The sequence below is a fragment of the Anoplophora glabripennis genome, unplaced genomic scaffold (genome assembly GCF_000390285.2).
Source record: "Anoplophora glabripennis isolate ALB-LARVAE unplaced genomic scaffold, Agla_2.0 scaffold1026, whole genome shotgun sequence".
In the NCBI taxonomy this organism is placed as follows: Eukaryota; Metazoa; Arthropoda; class Insecta; order Coleoptera; family Cerambycidae; genus Anoplophora; species Anoplophora glabripennis.
In genome coordinates, this window is record NW_019417163.1 from 112,113 (window position 1) to 132,157 (window position 20,045).

Below are 20,045 nucleotides of genomic sequence, written 5' to 3' on the forward strand. Positions count from 1 at the left end.
ATTAGATGTTGACCAATCGTTTTCTTTATATAAGAAAATTTTTTGCGGGCATCGCTTAAAGAATCCACTATGGAGACATATGTAATGTTCCAGATATTTGCCAGAGCTCATCCAGATTTTTAATACGGAACCGGGTAATCATTCCACAATATTATAAAATTATTTATTATAAATGCACTAGGTAATCCACACGCAGACGCACCTGCTTTCAAACTGAAATGTCATGCCTTATATACAGAATGTCCCAGAATAACGTGTACAACGGAAGACCACAGATTCGTGGGCTCAAAATAGGCAGATTTAGGCTAATTCACCTATACCCAAAATCGCTTAAAATTTTTAGAATTTTGTATATAACTCGTATATCTATTAATCTATTTTGATTATTTTTGGGATGTGGACTTTTGCTTTCAATCTATACATTTTGGTGTTTTAAAACCTATTTTTTATCTCATATTTGGAAGTTTTTGGGACTCTTGCAGAATTTTGATTAAATGAGCGGTTTGGGTACAAAAAAATATTTTTGAATGTCTACATTATCATGCCACTCATATTTATAACACCTAACAAAGTGCTAGTAGGCACTGATTTTGTAGGGTGACTGTAATTTCAGTCTGATCTTTAAGTCATTGTGCCTGACAATTTTTAATTAGTGTTTATGACGATAAGATATACCACCTGTTATACCACTTCATTTTTCGATATGGATACACACATACGACGAATTAGAGTTATTTACAATGTGTCCAATTTTATTCAAAACATTAGAAAAAACAATCAAATACAACACATTGATAGCCCTATTATTGGCCCTGTTATTCTACCCAATAAACTGAATAGAGAATTTTATTAAGAATTTCTATAAAACACTTTACCCGAGTTATTGGAAGGTGTGCCGTCATTACTCAGAGCTAACATGTGATTGATGCATGGACTTCCACCACATTTCACTGTAAATGTCCGGCAGAATCTGAACCAAAGATTGACTGACCTGTACGTTCACCAGACTTAACACCTTGCGACTATTATCTTTGAGGCACTCTGAAAACAACAGTGTATGCTTCCACATCTATCACTGAAGAAAAGTTGTGGACATATCCAAATTGCTTTCAAGAACTGCAAAGGGTGTCCTTTAACTTTCTTCGCCGAATTAACCTGTTGTAGGAACAACGGTGGTCATTTTGAACAGTTTTTATAACAAGTTGTACTAAAATTAATCAACTTTGAACTTTTATCTCCAGCATTTTTTATTATATTTGATTGCTTTTACTAATAATTATCACAATAAAATTAGGCATGTTGTAAATAAATCTAATTCGTCATATGTGTATGTATCCATATCGAAAAATGAAGGAACATGTGGTATATCTTATCGTAGTAAACACTCATTAAGTAATGTCAGGTACAATGACTTAAAGATCAAACTGAAATTACAGTCAACCTACAAAATCAGTTCCTACTAGCACTTTGTTAGGTATCTCATATAGACAGAACAGATAAAAAATACACATGACCAAATAATATTAAAATTTTTTTCGTTGTCTAAACTTTGAATTACATTCCTTTTTTAGTTAATGATTAAATTTAATTTTGATAACAAAAAAAAATTGATTTTTCAAAACAATAAGGAACAAAAATATTTCATTAATTTTAAAGTGAATTTCAAGATTTTTTGACAAAAAAATTTTTTGAACAATGATTATCAAGGAATCAAAAGAAATACCCCACGAAAAAAATTTACATTTTTTTTTAACTGTACAAGGAACATTTATTTGAACTCAATCAATGTAAAGGTCTGTTTACCTGTTTAATCAGCTTCAATTTGCTTTTTGAAAGATCTCTATAAGACTGTTGGTTGAATTAAAAATGACACTTTTGCCTTTAATCATTGGTATCTCGGCAAGAAATTATTGCACAGTAAATCCAAGGACAGTTTTAAAATACTGTATTTTTATTTTTTATTTATAAAGGCTAGTGTTACATACACATAAAAGTGTTTACACGCGTCCAAAAAAAAAAAAAAGAAAGTGGTAAATAACAATACACATAATGATAGCAATCAACTAACTGTTATACAAATATACATAAACAACATATAATTAAAATAAATAGGATAAACGACTTACTAAGATTAATGATAACATTCATATTCGAGCTACATTACTGTCAATAAAATCTTCAAAACTATAAAAGGCATTTTTTATCAAGTATTTTTTTATCCTTGATTTAAAATTATTTTCATTAAAATTTTGAATTTGTTGAGGTATTATGTTAAAAAATTTGATGGCCCAATAATTAGTACCGACCCGCGTTTTAGTGAGTCTTAGAAATTTATTACATAAGTATGTGCTCTTTCGGTAATTATAAGAGTGAGTCTCACTTCTGATTTCAATGTTATTTATGTATTTTTTGACATAAATAAGACAATGAAGTATATATGCACAGGGTACAGTTAGAATGTTCAATTTAGAAAACTGCTCTCTACAGTCATCTCTAAATCCAAGGTCAGATATGATTCTAACAATTTTTCTCTGAAGAGTAAAAACTTTTTTCATAGAGGGAGCATGACCCCATACTAAAATAGCATATGTTATGATGGAATGGATATAGCCATGATAAACTATCAGCAAGCTTGATATTGAGACTCTTCGTTTGAGACTCCGGAGTAAATAAGTATGTTTTGATATCTTGGAGCAAACATAATTAACATGTTCATCTCATGTCAGTTTAGAGTCAAGATGAACTCCCAAGAATTTTACACGTGCTGGATTATCCCAGTTTTCCATATTCCAGAGACTAACAATCATAGTTTCGGTCTTCGAAGTATTCAAACTGAGTTGATTACTAGTAAACCAGTTTTCTACCGATGCATGTTGGTCATAAGTTGATGTCATTAACTGTTCAAAGTTTAAGTTGGTTCTAGTTATATTGGTATCATCAGCAAAGAGTATACTTTTAGGCATAAGGCAAACAATTAGGAAACCGAAACTACAACCAAAACCACGTTAGTGAGCTTTCGTGCAGCTTTCGGGAGCGATCGGCACAGTGAAGAGTGACGAGTCGATCAAACTATGCTCATATGCTTCCCCCGCTTCTCTATTTCTTTCATTCTTTAGATGGAAGTTTATTTTTGTTTACTTTAACATTGTTAAGTACAAAATTTACTTTTTAAGTACATGGATACTTCATTTGTATTTTAATTATTATAATTACTTATGTGCCTTTTAAAATGATGAGCTGATTGTTGTCACAAACTTGAACGTTCATACTTTGAATGTCAGAGATACTCTGATTATTATTTGACATAATAATAAAGACTGATATCTATAAGGTTTATTTTCCTAAGTGAAATACATATCAAATAAAATAGATAGTTTTTTTAGAGCAACTAAACTATTAATTTATAAAATAACTGTTTCTATGAGCGCAAACACATATTTGCAACTAGCTAAATGAACAGAAAACTTAAAACATATACAAAAGAATTACCTTAAAAGGAAGTTTCGATTTCAGCTGAAACTGAAACAGAAACCTTATTCCCGGAAATTCCATTTTATGCTCGTTTTTATGTATAATATAATTATGATAAACATAACTATTATGGAATACTCTCCTAATATGGTTATTTCTCTTACAATATTTTTAAATTTTAAGAGACACTGCAAGACAATAAAAATGTTTATCTTAATTTGTTTGTTAATAGTAAGTAGCTATTTGCTAAGTACATAAAATGGTTCTTCGATAGATGTCTGGAATATCCAGATAACCATTTCCGAACTAACGGGTTATCCATTTTCGAGCTTGGGATAGTAAAGCTCTGCCATTTGATATTTGTCAAAAATGTAACTGTCCATTCTAACAAATAATTACCAATACAGTGAGAAAATTCGAAGAGAGTGACAGACATCGTAAGATCTGTGAATCATCGTTTTTCCTGTTCAATCGAAAACATAGCCGCTGTGAGTGAAAGTGTTGATGATGACCCGAATCTTTCTATTCCGCGCCGAGCTCAGCATTTGGGCCTGTCACACGTCACATTGTGGAGAATTTCGCATTTGGACCTACATCTCCATCCGTATAAAGGCCAACTCACGCAAGAACTCAAGCCAGCTAACCATAGATTGCGTCGTAAGTACACCAACTGGGTGCTGGAATAACAGGCCACCAATCCTGATTTTTTGAAGAAAATCTTCTTTAGTGATGAGGCCCATTTCACGCTTAGCAGCTATGTTAATGTGCAAAATTGCCGAATCTGGGGTAGTGAGGAGCCGCAAGTGACCGCTGAGAAACCATTGTACCCGCAAAGTGCTTGGTGTGCATTGTGGGCCGGCAGCGTCATCGGGCCATACTTCTTCGAGAATGACAAAGAAGCCGCCGTAACCGTCAATTATCAGCAGTATGCCACCATGATCAATGACTTTTTTTGGCCTGAAGATTTTGATCTGGACGATATGTGGTTTCAACAAGATGGGGCCACCTGCCACACAACGCGGCCAGTTATGGCTCTATTGCGCGAGAAATTCCCAGGACGTGTAATTTCAAGATTCAGCGATGTCGCTTGGCCACCAAGATCCTGCGATTTAGCGCCTTTGGATTTCTTTTTGTGGTGCTATGCGAAAGACCGTGTTTATGCGGACAATCCCACAACTTTGGAACAATTGAAGTACGAGATATGTCAAATTATGACCGAGTTATTGCCTGAATTGTGTGAAAAAGTCTTTGAAAATGACCTCAAACGGATTGACTCCTGCAAACAGTTCCATGGAGGACATTTGAATGATATTGTTTTCCACTCATAATGGCATAGTTCAAACTTTATTAGAAATAAAAATTCCATCGAAATTTAAATATTCAGTGTGTTTTTCTTAGCTTTACTTCCCCAAGGAGAAAATGGATAACCCGTTATTTTTAGTTTCCCAAACATTAATTTTTAAAAATATGTACTAAATGGCATTTTGATGTGTTTATATCTAGTCCAGACAGTATCTGTTTCAAAAAGCCATATTTGGGTGAATCGTATATCCATGGAGATTTTTGGCTTTTTGGCTTTCAAATATCACTAGAAATGAAAATTTTTCTATGCGCATNAAAAAATTCCCTAAAAAGTATTGTTTTTTAACCCCATTTTTGCGATTTTTTCGATTTTTATCATAATAATCATGATTCATTCGATTTGTAACTAGATATGTTTTGTAAAAATTTTATTGCAAACATTTTTTTCCTCTTCCATTTTCGCCTAAAATCAACTCTTGAAAAGATACATAATTAAATAGGAAGAAAAATATGACATTTTTCAAATTTTTTTAACATATTGTGCCGCCAAAAGTTAAGCCCACGTTTTTTTTATGCACAGAAAAATTTTAATTTCTAGTGATATTTGAAAGCCAAAAAGCCAAAAATCTCCGTGGATATACGATTCACCCAAACCAAAACAGATACCGCCTAGTCTAATAGTAGAAGGATGCTGCAACCTATTTTATTTTGCATTTATTTCCTGGCTATTCATAAAAGGCATGTCTAAAAATTCTTATTACTAATCAGCATGTAGTGCCAATGGTGCATATCACAATCTACACACTTTACTGATAGACATTATAATTTTCCTGATATGGAATATATTGCTATTCTCAGCTTATGTTGTAATAAAGTAACTATATTTTCCTTGAATTTAATTAACAAAATATATGATACAGTTTTCATATAAGAGGACAGTTCAAATATGAATGTGAATTTTCTTTGCTTTTTGCTAATTTTTGAAACTGCAAAACAAGGTATGCACTGCAAGCTGTTATGGTGAACACTACGGCGTCAATTTCTTTCCACCTCATGTGTCGAATGCAGTTAATTCCAAGAAAGCGACGCAGGGGTCTTCTTGGAATTCTATCTCAACAAATATAGTACGGACTGTAGGTATAGTATATATAAGTACAAACAAAAGTTAACAAAATAATAATTTTTTACCCATAAGGAAGGCGACTGTAATTAAATTAATTAACAGCTGTCATAAGGGTTTCACGGTTAATCATATCTCCCCAACGGTAAATACCCATTTCAAAAACAAAAATTACCGTTCAACATTTACTGAGGTCACAGATACATATCTAAAATAGTCAAATTTTTTAAAAGATGCTATTTTAACTAATGGTTGCGAAGCATCAACTACTTCACTTTTTAGTAATCCCACTACCCTTGTCATTGTACAATAACATGTACACGTCTGCCTCTGATCTGAACAATTGCGGGTTTTTGCTAAAAGACATTGGCCCTCCATTTCATTGTCATTTGTGAGTGTGTGTTTTTGATGCTTTGCTTGGTCGAGTGTTTTTGTGGTAGTTATTAGCATTGTGTAGCGTGTGCATAGAGCGGTGCACGGCTTGACCACAGATTTAGCATATTGGACCACAACACATATTGCCGCTTACAAGCATAATATAGATAACTACTGTTTATTTATTTGACTATCGCCACAAAGTTTCCGGTGTCTACTTATAAATTACTTACTCAGAGCAGTTGTCACAACAACGAGTATTAGAGATAACTTTTTTATCCTCAAAATAAGATAAGATGAACTGACGTCTACATTTCGTAGTACTTAAATAGTCTCTTATATCATCCAACATTTTATCCCTCTTAGCTTTACCATCAGAATTGCTAATACCTCTTTCATTCAAAAACCTACAAGGGGAGAAAGATATATAGGTTATGGGAGATATTGAATATTAAGAAGGATGTTATAGCTGTTTTACATTGACAATTTATTCATAAATAAATTGACGAAGTTCTTCATCAATTAATTCACAAATTTATTGGTAAACAGTGTGGTTTTACACTGCTACAGACTTTGCCAAGTTTTTTGACGTATAAATCAGTTCTACCAATGAATCAAAGAAGCAAATAAATTTAAAAAATGTCACCTTTCCACTTATAATTCTGAAATAATTCTGAACTTCATGAAGAAATTGACGAAAATTAGAACATGCTCTAATTCGTCAAGAACTTGAATAAATTCATGAAGTTGTTTGACAGCAGATTTGGTGTATTACACTTGTCCAATTTCTTGATGAAGCGACTTCATTAATTAATTGATCAATAAATGGTCAATGTAAAACAGCTATTAGAGATCATTTAGAACCGACTGAATTAAAAATAGATTTATACAAAATGTAGTTATCGACATTAACGTTTTTCGTTTGTTTTAAATATCCTATAAGTTTCTGCATATTGTTATTAAAAAGAAATAGTTATAGTTAGGAGTTGAAAAACTATATACTAATTTATAATCTCTATGTTTAATTCCTTTTATTAAACACCAATTTAAATAAATTGACCGATTTATAGAAAAAATATTAATATTTATATGTGCAGAAAATATATGTTTGTATACAATATTGTGACTTCAAATTCGTTATAAAGAAACAAAGTGATATTCTAATGCTATTCAAATTATTTTAAATTTAAGGAGGGATATATGAGAAGAAAAAAAAAATCTAAAAATTTATATTTCTTTTTTTTTATGACAATATGCAGAAATCGATAAGAAAAAATCCAAAATTGTGAATACATATCTCGAAAATGGCTGATTATACTTAGTATTGATTATTTTAGGTTCAATATATTCTAAATACCTCTTCTCGAATTCTCTTTTCAGTATTCCATACTATTTCCCTAACACCCCATATATTTCGATTTAACTAAACTACTGATGTTATAAATTATTAAATGAGAAAATAATTTTTCAACACAAACACACTATTTTTTTAATGTTAATAAAATGTGTACCTATGAGTTTCAAAATCTCTATTGCAATAAAAAGCAGTGCAGACAGCTGGCAGTCCATCTCGACCAGCCCTTCCTACCTCTTGATAATATCCTTCAACACTATTAGAAGCACCATAATGTACAACATTCCTAATATCTGGTTTATCTATACCCATCCCAAATGCTATCGTAGCTACAATTACGTCAACTTTATCCTTAACGAATTTCTCATGGGTTTCTTTGCGAACTTTAATTGATAAACCAGCATGATATGGTAAACACTTAACACCAGTACCTACAAGACAATATACAATCTAGAATCAATATTTCACATTAATATTTGTTAAAATATTGCGAAAAAAAATATGATACAAAAACATAAACTTAAGGTAAATATTACCATTAAGAAGTAGACTAATTTCTTCTGTTTGTTTTCTTGTTATACAATAAATTATGGTTGCCCCTCGAAATTTCCATTCTCCATCTTGGCGCTCCATGACGTTTCGTAAGTCACCCAAAATATTGGAACTTTTTAGATGTACAGATAAATACAAATTAGGTCTGTCAAAACCTGAACTTGTTATCTGAGGGTTCCTGTTAAAAAAATTAAAATAAAAATTGTTAAAATTCATTAATGGAATTATTTACTTAATGCAAAAATGTTGCTGTTTATAGTCACAACCAAAACTAACTTAGACTTAACTTATACCAATATCTATTTTTCTATAAACAAAATTGAAATAAAAAACAGTCCATATTTGAGTTAACATTTAAACATTAAGTATAAAGGGTAGGATAACTCTATCTTATATTAAACTAAGACATAAGAAATATTTAAAAATAGTTATTGTTTAACTAGGTAGTAAAGTACATGATTTAATGCCGCGGCTGGTATTTACTAGACGAAGAGCAGCCAAGTCTATTAAGACAGCCAAGGCATTAAATCTACTTTACTGCCAAGTTAAAAACATAATTTTTTCACCGCTCAATTTTAATTTTATCATAACATCAAACAAAGCTATTGATTTCATATATTATTAAAATTATATGATACTTCTTTCATGAATAATAATAATTTCATCTGTCTGTGGTTGCTATGAGACGAGCCTTATTACGTAAATAACTTAAGTAAGTAATTGCCATATTATTCCTATTTAAATTCATAAAAATAAGTATTTATTTTTTGAGATTGAGGATTGTCGGATCAGTAAAGCAAATAGAGTGTAATTTATTGTAGAAAATTTATTTGTAGAAAAATCGAGGAAGATGTATCATCAAACATATAGAAAATTTATTGATAGGGGCTGAGAGGGGCATTGTCTTTTTCAGAAAATGGTATATTTTTCTAATTAAGCAAAAGTATGAAATATTCTTCATTATGGTCAATATACTCGTATGCGGTGCTCACAAGGAGAAGGTAAGGTAGTCGGATTTTTGTAATTTTTTATATTTATGGTACGTGTAGTTTGGACCTTGAATAAGAATTTTCCGAAGTAGTTCGAAGCAATGTTCATAAATTGCTCCTTTTTTAGAAGCATTTCAGACAAGTGTGTAGATGGAGTAAAAACTTAACGCGGATAGCGATGTCGCCCATTTGCAAAGGAGGATTGAGGTAGCGTGATGTTAAGTTTGTGGGGTCTATCATTCACAGAAATGAAGATGGTCGGTGGAACAGATAAGATGTTTGTAACCTCTTTTGGGGTTGGTTCTTGGTCATTGGAAGGGGGGAATATTCGGATGCGGATGGTGTGACAATATATTCGTGAGCTTTATCTCCCTTGAAAGTGGGTGATGAAGTAGAAATGGCCGGTGGAACAGATTATATACAAGTTTAACCTTTTGTTCAGGACAGCTTTTAGTTAGTTTGGGGGGGGGGGTGATTAAGGGTGCGTGTGACATGACAGTAATGGGCTTAACAACTTAACCAATAACGTTACAATTTTACACACAATTCATCTAGTTAGTACAGGGTTTGATTTATGACAAATAAAATTTAAAATATTTTGGAAAGCCAAAACGTGCATAATTTTAGTTAGGACAGTGACTACAATGTTACATAAAATCAAAAATAAAAGGAAGAGCATTAAAAACTGAAATAACTGATGTCCGCGAGATGTCAGTCATTTAATTTTGCTTGCGACAAAAATTGTAGGTACAACTTCAACACTAACAGTATAATAACTGTATCAATTCGAATACAATTATTGAAATAAACATTGTAACATTAACTCATTTAAATCGATCTAAATATTCTAAATACGTCCACCGTAAAATAATAAGGTGCGTTTAGTGTAGTAGTAGTGGGAGAGCGATAGTCTTTGCCTCCTTCTGTAACGTTGGTACACCTAACCCCGCAGCGATACCGAGGAGTATACAGAGAATAGACTTTAAGAATTAGTAAATCATTTTCTGAAAAGTTTAAATAATACTGTCTAATCAGGTGGTTTGGCAACATAAAAGGTCCTATTAGAAACTTGTTCACAATGTTCACCCACATTAATAGAGAAGGGTTATTGAAAATTAATAAAATGCATAGTATCAATTTTTCAAAAGACCACTGGTAAATACAGCGGAAATTAAAAATTCTGTTGCGGATCAAAGGCAATCTGTACAGTAATGTAATAAACTACTAACCACATCACTAATAATAACACTTATAACAATTATTGTACCCACACTAAACTAATAACGAAAACAAGAAGCTTTTAAATGGGCAAAAGAAACAGTAGATGCACTGTCGAGACATAATTCAGCCGAAAAAACATTCAGACTTGGCTTTTTTCATTTACCTGTATATATTCTTTACACTTTATGCACTTTATACCATTTCTTTCAAAAGTGTATAAATCTTTAGCTACTGTACTGATATTGCTACAAATACACCGATATACACTTTTCTCCATTATGCTAGTGGAAGAGAAATACTTAATATTTTAGATTTTTAGAATATTAAAAAAAGAACAATCGGTACCATAGATTTTGCCCTAGATATTGACAACAAATGGTGTCATTTAGCTAGATTTAAATATCTCAGCAGTACTTGAACAATGATATGTAGAAGTAAAAAAATATTTTTCTCTGCTATTTTCTAAACTGCTTTTACTAATGCAAATTTTTAGCGATTTCTATCAAAACCGATCTATTAAATATAAATCTTTAAGTTTATAAATAACCTGTATAAAAAGAGAATTATGTACAACTTTTAAATCTTACCACAGTTTAAGTGTTTTAATAATATCATCTCTAACTCTTTGTGTTGCAGTAGCCGTCACAGCAAGAATTGGCACATTTGGCATTATATCCTTTAATATACCAAGATGACGATATTGAAATCGAAAGTCATGACCCCAACTACTTACACAATGTGCCTCGTCAACAGCTACTAATGATATATCTAACTCAGCATACATTTTTCGCAGCAGTTCTAAAAATCCAAATTTAAAAATAGAATTTTGTTAAAATACTCTGTTCTTACCTTTGCCATAATCGCCAGTACTAAATTCAGGAGTTAAATATACTAAACTATATTTACTTTGGAATATTTCATCAATAGTTTGTTTTTGTCTATTATTTGCAGAGCCAAGCAAACAAGCAGATATATTAGAAACCTACCAAAAAATATACTATATTATACTATAAACTAGTGAACTTTATTAATACCTCCATTGCTAAAACCTGATCTTCCATTAATGAAATTAAGGGTGATATGACTAAAGCCAAACCACCCATATAAACTGCAGGAAATTGGTAGCATAGAGATTTGCCATAACCAGTAGCCATAATGGCACAATTATCTCTCCTATCGATTATTATAGAATGTATAATCTTCCATTGCATGGATCTAAATTTCTTATGCCCAAAACATCTGGATAAAATATTTAAATGTTCAGTTGTTGGTAAACACTGCTCATCTAATTTATCATTATTCGATACATCTGGGTTATCTGAATTCTAAGATTTAATTTACATCAGTAATTAAAATTTTAAAAATGTATTCTTCTTTATTAATTAACTCACATTAAAAAGTTCCAGCTGCCAATCGGTTTCAAATTCTTTTTTCAAATCTTCATCTAGTAATAAATTTTCCATGTTTTATTACAAATCGCCACATATAAATGAAGTATTACTAACTACATATATTTCCTGAAAATATATGAGCGAAAATCGAATCAAAAAGAATTTTATATAATCCCAAAATCGCGGAAAATGTAAAATAGTTATTAAATATTTCTTGGTTATAAAATATACAAATCGATATCTGTCAAGTTAACCATGGAGACTATACAAGACAAGGAGCCCGAACTCCATGTAAACAAAAATTTTACAAAAATAAGAGGGCGCTAGTGTTCCATATGTCCCATATGTAGAGAGGGGAGATAAAAAGCGGCAGTTTGAATTATAAATCAATCATGTCATTTTTGTAATGTGTTAAAAATTTTAAAATAAATAATGTAAGTTACTTTGAATTATATAAATCATGAAAATATGTCATTCCGGACTGTAATTAAACTAAATAGATAATAAAAAATATTAGCTTTATGAGAAGAATTTGGTGTTCGTAGAAAGAAACTAGTTTTCAAGGAATTTATGACGTGATCTTGTTAATATTAACCTATAAGTAAGGTTTATGTTTTTGATAATTACTTTGTTAAAGATTTTAGTTTAATGTTAGTAAAAAATAGTCACATTTTATACAGGAAGTTCCCTTTAAAAAAATAGTACCTAATTCTTGTATTATTAATATAGAATTTTTACTTGTGGTAATAAAAAATAGAATATAAAAANCGCCAAACAAAGACTATTTCGAGTTTCTCTTTCCTCGCCAAACAAAGACTATTTCGAGTTTCTCTTTCCTCGCCAAACAAAGACTATTTCGAGTTTCTCTTTCCTCGCCAAACAAAGACTATTTCGAGTTTCTCTTTCCTCGCCAAACAAAGACTATTTCGAGTTTCTCTTTCCTCGCCAAACAAAGACTATTTCGAGTTTCTCTTTCCTCGCCAAACAAAGACTATTTCGAGTTTCTCTTTCCTCGCCAAACAAAGACTATTTCGAGTTTCTCTTTCCTCGCCAAACAAAGACTATTTCGAGTTTCTCTTTCCTCGCCAAACAAAGACTATTTCGAGTTTCTCTTTCCTCGCCAAACAAAGACTATTTCGAGTTTCTCTTTCCTCGCCAAACAAAGACTATTTCGAGTTTCTCTTTCCTCGCCAAACAAAGACTATTTCGAGTTTCTCTTTCCTCGCCAAACAAAGACTATTTCGAGTTTCTCTTTCCTCGCCAAACAAAGACTATTTCGAGTTTCTCTTTCCTCGCCAAACAAAGACTATTTCGAGTTTCTCTTTCCTCGCCAAACAAAGACTATTTCGAGTTTCTCTTTCCTCGCCAAACAAAGACTATTTCGAGTTTCTCTTTCCTCGCCAAACAAAGACTATTTCGAGTTTCTCTTTCCTCGCCAAACAAAGACTATTTCGAGTTTCTCTTTCCTCGCCAAACAAAGACTATTTCGAGTTTCTCTTTCCTCGCCAAACAAAGACTATTTCGAGTTTCTCTTTCCTCGCCAAACAAAGACTATTTCGAGTTTCTCTTTCCTCGCCAAACAAAGACTATTTCGAGTTTCTCTTTCCTCGCCAAACAAAGACTATTTCGAGTTTCTCTTTCCTCGCCAAACAAAGACTATTTCGAGTTTCTCTTTCCTCGCCAAACAAAGACTATTTCGAGTTTCTCTTTCCTCGCCAAACAAAGACTATTTCGAGTTTCTCTTTCCTCGCCAAACAAAGACTATTTCGAGTTTCTCTTTCCTCGCCAAACAAAGACTATTTCGAGTTTCTCTTTCCTCGCCAAACAAAGACTATTTCGAGTTTCTCTTTCCTCGCCAAACAAAGACTATTTCGAGTTTCTCTTTCCTCGCCAAACAAAGACTATTTCGAGTTTCTCTTTCCTCGCCAAACAAAGACCATTTCGAGTTTCTCTTTCCTCGCCAAACAAAGATTAGATTAAATATAGATATAAGCATTAAATAAATAAATAGATATTATATAACCGCTAACCTTTGGGTCAAGGTTCAGCATTAAATAAATAAATAGCGAAAGAAGCTATAAGAGTCATAGACTCAACCAAAAATCACTCAAGACTGCCACGTCTTCAAATTCAATTTTCAAATTGGAAAGACCTGGTGCTTATCCTTAAATTCAGTGCTAGACAGAGTCCTCGAGCTCTAGTATATCTCGTAAAGCTCGTAGTAATAAAGAAACAATGCATCATTCAATTATACAATATTTTCACTTATGAAATCTTTCTATTTAAAAATTTCTCTACCGTATTAAGAATCAAAGAAGCTGCTTCCAACTTCCGAATTATTCGACCTTTTGCCATAATATTAACCCACTATTCGGTCAAGTTGTAATATAGAACAGCTGGACATCATTAGATTGAAAATGCAAATCACAAACGTACTGTTTTATTTTAAATCTGTTGACAGTCATTCACTTCACATACTATTACCATATTTAAATTATTTTCGAAACTTTCTATTTACAATTTATAAAAACAAATTGTAATAATTATTGACTTGACTTCTAGTTTTTAGGTTTAGTATACCTCCCCGCTCCCCAATATATCTACTAAAATCGATATAAATAAAATAAAATTGGTTATTTGCTTACTTCACTCGTATTTATGAAGCTACATTCATTTGGGTCATATGGAACACTAGCGCCACCCCAACTTCTGCCATTTCTTGGACAAATTTTGTCAATTTTTCCGTATGAGTTCGTGCTCCTTATCTAGTCTCCATGAAGTTAACTATCAATGGGCGAAACACAAGGCGTGCTCGGCTTTATCATCGGATGGATTAGATGCCTCCAGAGGGCCTTTCGATTTGGCAAAAATAGTAGCTATTAAAAGCTAATAGCTGTTTTACATTGACAATTTATTGATCAATGAATCCATGAAGTCGTTTTATCAAGAAATTGGACAAGTGTAATGCACCAAATCAGCTGTCAAACAACTTCATGAATTTATTCATGGAGACTACATAAGGAGCCCAGTTCAGAGCGAACAGCCGAGCTGAGCAGACGTGTTTGTTTGTGAGGTGAAGTAAGTGCAACGAACAAAATCTACCTGCCTTTATTAAAGCTACCTGGAAAGAATCCCTTTCTTTCCTTTTAATCACCGACCTAATCCCCGGCTTAAGCATAAAGGCCGTCGGCATCTTTGTCGCAGGTACCTGTCCCGGGGTTATGTCCAGGTAAGTTTTTACTTATTTATCAGTTATTTGCATTACTTTAGAATACATTACTTTAAAATTGCGACCCCCGACAAACAATATACCAGACAGACAAATAACCCAAAAGACACGTACGCCCCCNTTATTTTCTAGCAGTTTTTATGTTTGAAATCGCGTCACGGCATATGACTAAACTAAAACCGCTGTATCTTTTCCATTGCGTAACAAGCAATATTCGTATGAAGTAAGACGAAAAATCCTAGTCAAATTAGTCACTGTTTTCATATAATTGAAATGTCATCTTGACAATTGCCATATCTGGATTTCTGACAAATTTTAATACTGGTGTTACTGGATATGAAAATATGCCAAAAAATCGATATTTCAAAGCTCAGAAAATATATATAACAGTTAGTACGGAGACGCGATCAAACCAACTGTCAAATTTTTAATCTGAGTGTCAGTTCAGTTTTTAAATGCGCTAGTCAAACTACAGTCTAAAATTAATATCCAACAAACGTCCTCCATTTTCTTTCACTCTAATATACATAAAATATTGGAACGGTTGTCTGTGATAGACTGAGACTATGAAGACATTTATAACGAGCGTTCAAATAAAAACGTGGTCAAGTTGGTTCTGAAAATTTGAACGTAGGGCGCAGCGTATAGCAAATGAACTTAAACCAGAGAACACTATACCAATGTTGATATAGTTTTCTCTGCTTAAACGTCATCTGTCAAAGCGCTATATCGCCGCTATCAATTTGAATATTTTCGTTTTAAAAAGCGTTTAAAATGGTGTTTTCTCAAAAATAAAAAGTGTTTATCATAGAGTCCTACTTTAGAAATGGACGCAAGATTGATGGAATAGGGAAGTATTCTATTGAGGAATGTTTCATAGAATTTCAAAATCAATTTCCCGGCGTTGNCCGTCTTATCTCGAGATGTAGCTCGTTAGAGCGTTGGAACAATCGAAACATCTGCGCACTCGCTCGAGTAGCGCAGGTATTAGTAACGCTGTGGCCAGTTATTCATATCCGAATAATCGAATGATTCTATATGACCACTCAAGATATCTCGAGAGATTTTCATAATCGATATAATCGATAATTTTCATTCGAGTAGTCCCATCACTAGTTTCTATTCTAGAGGGTGTTCTGCGATTAGAACACATGATTGCAGGCCAACATATACCCAGTTTCTGGGTCTTTTCAGGATCCCCTTATAAAAAAACAGTTTTTTGGCCATATTTTCCGTAAATGAGCAGCTCCGATTTTCATTCCAACGATAATCGACTCCATAAATGTTCCAGAACACCCCCCGTTCTTAGATTTCCGGGCCATTTTTGATCATAGAAAATGGAATATTAACATATTAATTAATAATAATAATTAATATTAATTATCTTGTATATTATTTTTTCTATGATTTTTGACAAACCTATGCATCATTGAGGATAGCTGTGTGCAGCTCGTAATTGTATTGAAAGATGCAATGGGTTATTAAAAACAAGATTTCGCTGTTTATTAAGTGAGAGAACATTAAGATATGACCCAGAAGCTGTAGGCAATATTGTAATCGCATGTGCAGTTCTACATATGTGTATATCCGAAAGTTTGGAAGTTCCAGTTATTAACGAATTACAAAATAGAGTACAAATAGATCACAATACTTCCACAGATACAAGATGTAATGGAGGAGGGAAGAGCTGTACGAGTCAATATTGTACAGATATTTTAGAAATTAAAACTTTTTATTAAACAAAAATTGTCACTCAATATGTCTTCATCCTCTTTAAGCCAAAAGTTGACTCTTAATTTTTACCCATTAAAGCTTGTTTGTTTGTTATATCATAAAACATAAAAAATTATGGACAAGGCAGGAATTCAACATATGTATGTCAAATGCTAATGAAATTATTTTTTTAAATAAGCATAAAATTCTTACGTCAACAACCACCGTAACATATGCAATTCATGCTCTAATTTAATATTTTAATGAGATACAATATTGAAAATTATGTCATTATGAATTATATTATATAAATCATATTATCATTACGTACATACACGTTCAATTCATGTTTCTACTATATTAATCTGAAAATAGTAATCGTGTTAATAAGTTTTAGCGGTTTCAGTGAAAACTGTTTAGGATTTATTTCCTTAAAAGATTTTTTATTACTACATATAATGCTTATATTAATGTTGGTTGTTTTATTAGAAACAATAAATAACAAAACATAAAATAAATTGACTTCCAGTCAAGTTATTGCTTGCCAGTTAACAAAAAAAAACTTAAATTATGACCGATTCATTCAGTCTATTAATCAGTCTATTAATTTCATCACTCAGTTTCATCGATCATTTCTATGTCTCTTACGTCATCATGAGCATATGGCTCCTCTTGAATTATCGTTATATTTTCTAAAGCATTTACTATTCGCTCCATTAGAGGTAATGTCTGAAAGGAACTATCAGATAAACGTTTAATATTTGCATTAATATCATTTAGGATGGCTAGGGTCTCTCCTTGAAATTTTGATGTAAATGTTCTAACGTTGAATTACTTTTTTTTGGTATAGATAACGGAATACGTTTTTCTTCTTTATGCTCCATAATGCATTTTTCTTTTACAGCACTGCTTTGTATGTTGCTATTAGGAACAAGCTCATTTGTGTAATGAGTCACAATTATTATTAAGAGGTGGTAATACATTACTAAAAGTTAAATTGGTGTCGGTTGGTTTGTCAATTATATTTGAAAATCCAGCTTCCGTATTGTTGGTTCTTTCGACTGCTACTGACGATTTAATTTATTGCTCTGAAACCGGTCGAGATGTGTAAATGAAATTTGGTGGGTTCTAAGTGTCCATCCTACTAATCCTATTAATCTTTCTTCGTGTTCGCTCAAAGTTAATTTTGATATTGGACCACCTCCAGTTTTATTCATTTCTCTTTTTAATTCTGCCTTACGCTTCCAATCTATCATTGATAGATAGATAGGCATTGGTCTGTCTCCATTTATCAGGAGTTTTTTTCCCCAATCCCAAACTATTCAGTTTAACTGATTTTTCCATCCACAGCTCCGTTTGTTTGCTTTTAGCATTAATTCCAATAAATTTTCCAGTTAACAATTGAAGATGTACATAATTCCAAGAAATCTAGTAAAATAGCCCAATGGGCAGTTTGAACTCTCATTCTCTTTTCCATCTGTAAATGTTAATTACTTGTTACAAAAATATACCTAAAATAATTATTTAATAATCATGTTTAGGCCTTACCTTTACAGTCAAGTTTTATTTTAAATTTGTGACGTTAAATAAGTTCAAACGACCGATTAGAACGGGTTGCTTTGCTGTCAATTCAAATTTCCGTGCATAATGAAATTTCAATTCGGCATAGTAGTTACTTTATCAATTCAATATCAATCTCATTCCAAGCTGGTAAGGGACTGTGAGGGTCGTATTAGTGGTATCAATGTCAATTTGTCGTAGTCCCACTGCTGACCAGTTAACAATGAGCAATTTATTATATTCAGCAATGGATCACTTAATACATCAAAAAAATCTTTATATATATATAAAATATTTCTGCCAATCGAGTGTTCACAACTCACAACTCGGTTTAATTTCTGTTCAAATATTTTCTCTAAATTTGCAGACATCCTGTACAAATGTTATTGTTTTGAACGAACTCAGAATTAAAATAATTTACTATTTTTAAAGCAAAGTTTTCAGGAATCCTTGGACAAATATTTTCAATACTGTGTTTATATTTGACTTCATAGACAAATACAGGTTTGTATCGCCATCTGCAAAAACATATAAAGGATTTAATAAAAAAAAACTGTTTGGCTGCTTAGACAATAAAAGTTCTTATTAAATTATCACTCTCTTTTTAGTAACTGGCTAACGTTATCTTAAAGATGAATACATATTTAAAAAATGCAATTGCTAGATAAATGAACAGATGTTCAGGAAAACATATTAGAATATCGGTCCCATCTTATTAGTACTACCCTTGAGTGTATACAGGGTGATTCACAACTTATCCAAAAAAATTTGGGAATAGATGCAGCAGCAGATGGAATGAATATCGTAAAAAAAATTTTGTAAAATCATTATAGTTTCCAAGAAAAAAAATATTGAAGTTATAGTACATTCAACCACTACATAGCTGGACAACTGTAGTCTCTAGCGTCATTCGCCACATGGCCTCAGCGACTCCGAATATTGAATTCGGATTTTGCAATCGTCGTTGCGATACTTACCTGTTATCTGTGACGTTTACAATAGGTTTTTAGTAGTTAGTGTCAAAAATGGGTAGTTAGTGTCAAAATTGTTTGCGTGTACTCGGAGTTGATGGATATCGTTTTAATTTATGGTGAAGCATTTGTGTTATGGTGAAACAAGACAACATTTGTGTTAGTTNTTTTTTCTAAAAGTAAAAGTTCCTTTTATCATTATCATGAAAATAATCAAAAAAGTTTTCTAATAAAAATATTTTATAAGCCGAATAATTATAAAAAGTTATTAATTTTGTATAAATATGTTTGTAGTAAGTATTAATTGTTTATGAACATGAAAAATATTTATTAAAGAAAATTTTACTTTTAGAAGACACAAAGAAAAATTGTAATAGATGTTCGAATTGATAACCATTCTCTTGAATACAGCATCTTATTCTATCTTCAAATGATATTCTCACATTCCTTAGAATATTTGGGGTGATTGTGGCAAATGCATATGTAATCCTTTCCTTCATATCATCGCAAGTAGTAGGTGGAACACTGTGTACAAGATATATTTTTATACAGACCGAAACAAAGAAGTCCATTACGAGAGGTTTGGACACCTATGGCAGCCACTGACATGGCCCATTCTTACCTACTCATTTATTACTTAATTATCGATTTATATAATTTCTCACTGAATATGAAAAATGTGCAGGTGCGCCATCTATTTGCATTCACAATTTTCTCCTTATATTTAAAGAGACGTCATCAAGAAGAACCCAAACCAATTCAGTAAAGACCTCGATAAAGACACGTGGATACATCTT

At 32.1% G+C, this 20,045-nt stretch overlaps 1 protein-coding gene across 1 annotated transcript in view; it reads right to left on the minus strand.

The window, feature by feature from the left end:
• The window catches only part of LOC108913407 (Werner syndrome ATP-dependent helicase-like), a 29,175-nt gene extending 17,126 nt beyond the window's left edge, over positions 1-12,049 (minus strand). Inside the window, exons 1-7 of the mRNA XM_018718953.2 lie at positions 11,776-12,049; positions 11,419-11,709; positions 11,234-11,366; positions 10,972-11,182; positions 8,159-8,352; positions 7,780-8,053; positions 6,502-6,675 (exon numbers count right to left, since the gene is read on the minus strand). Of these exons, the coding sequence (XP_018574469.1) occupies positions 6,502-6,675; positions 7,780-8,053; positions 8,159-8,352; positions 10,972-11,182; positions 11,234-11,366; positions 11,419-11,709; positions 11,776-11,847 (1,349 nt within the window). The 5' untranslated portion in view covers positions 11,848-12,049. The remainder of the gene's footprint in view (positions 1-6,501; positions 6,676-7,779; positions 8,054-8,158; positions 8,353-10,971; positions 11,183-11,233; positions 11,367-11,418; positions 11,710-11,775) is intronic.
• Between the last annotated feature and the right edge of the window lie 7,996 nt (positions 12,050-20,045).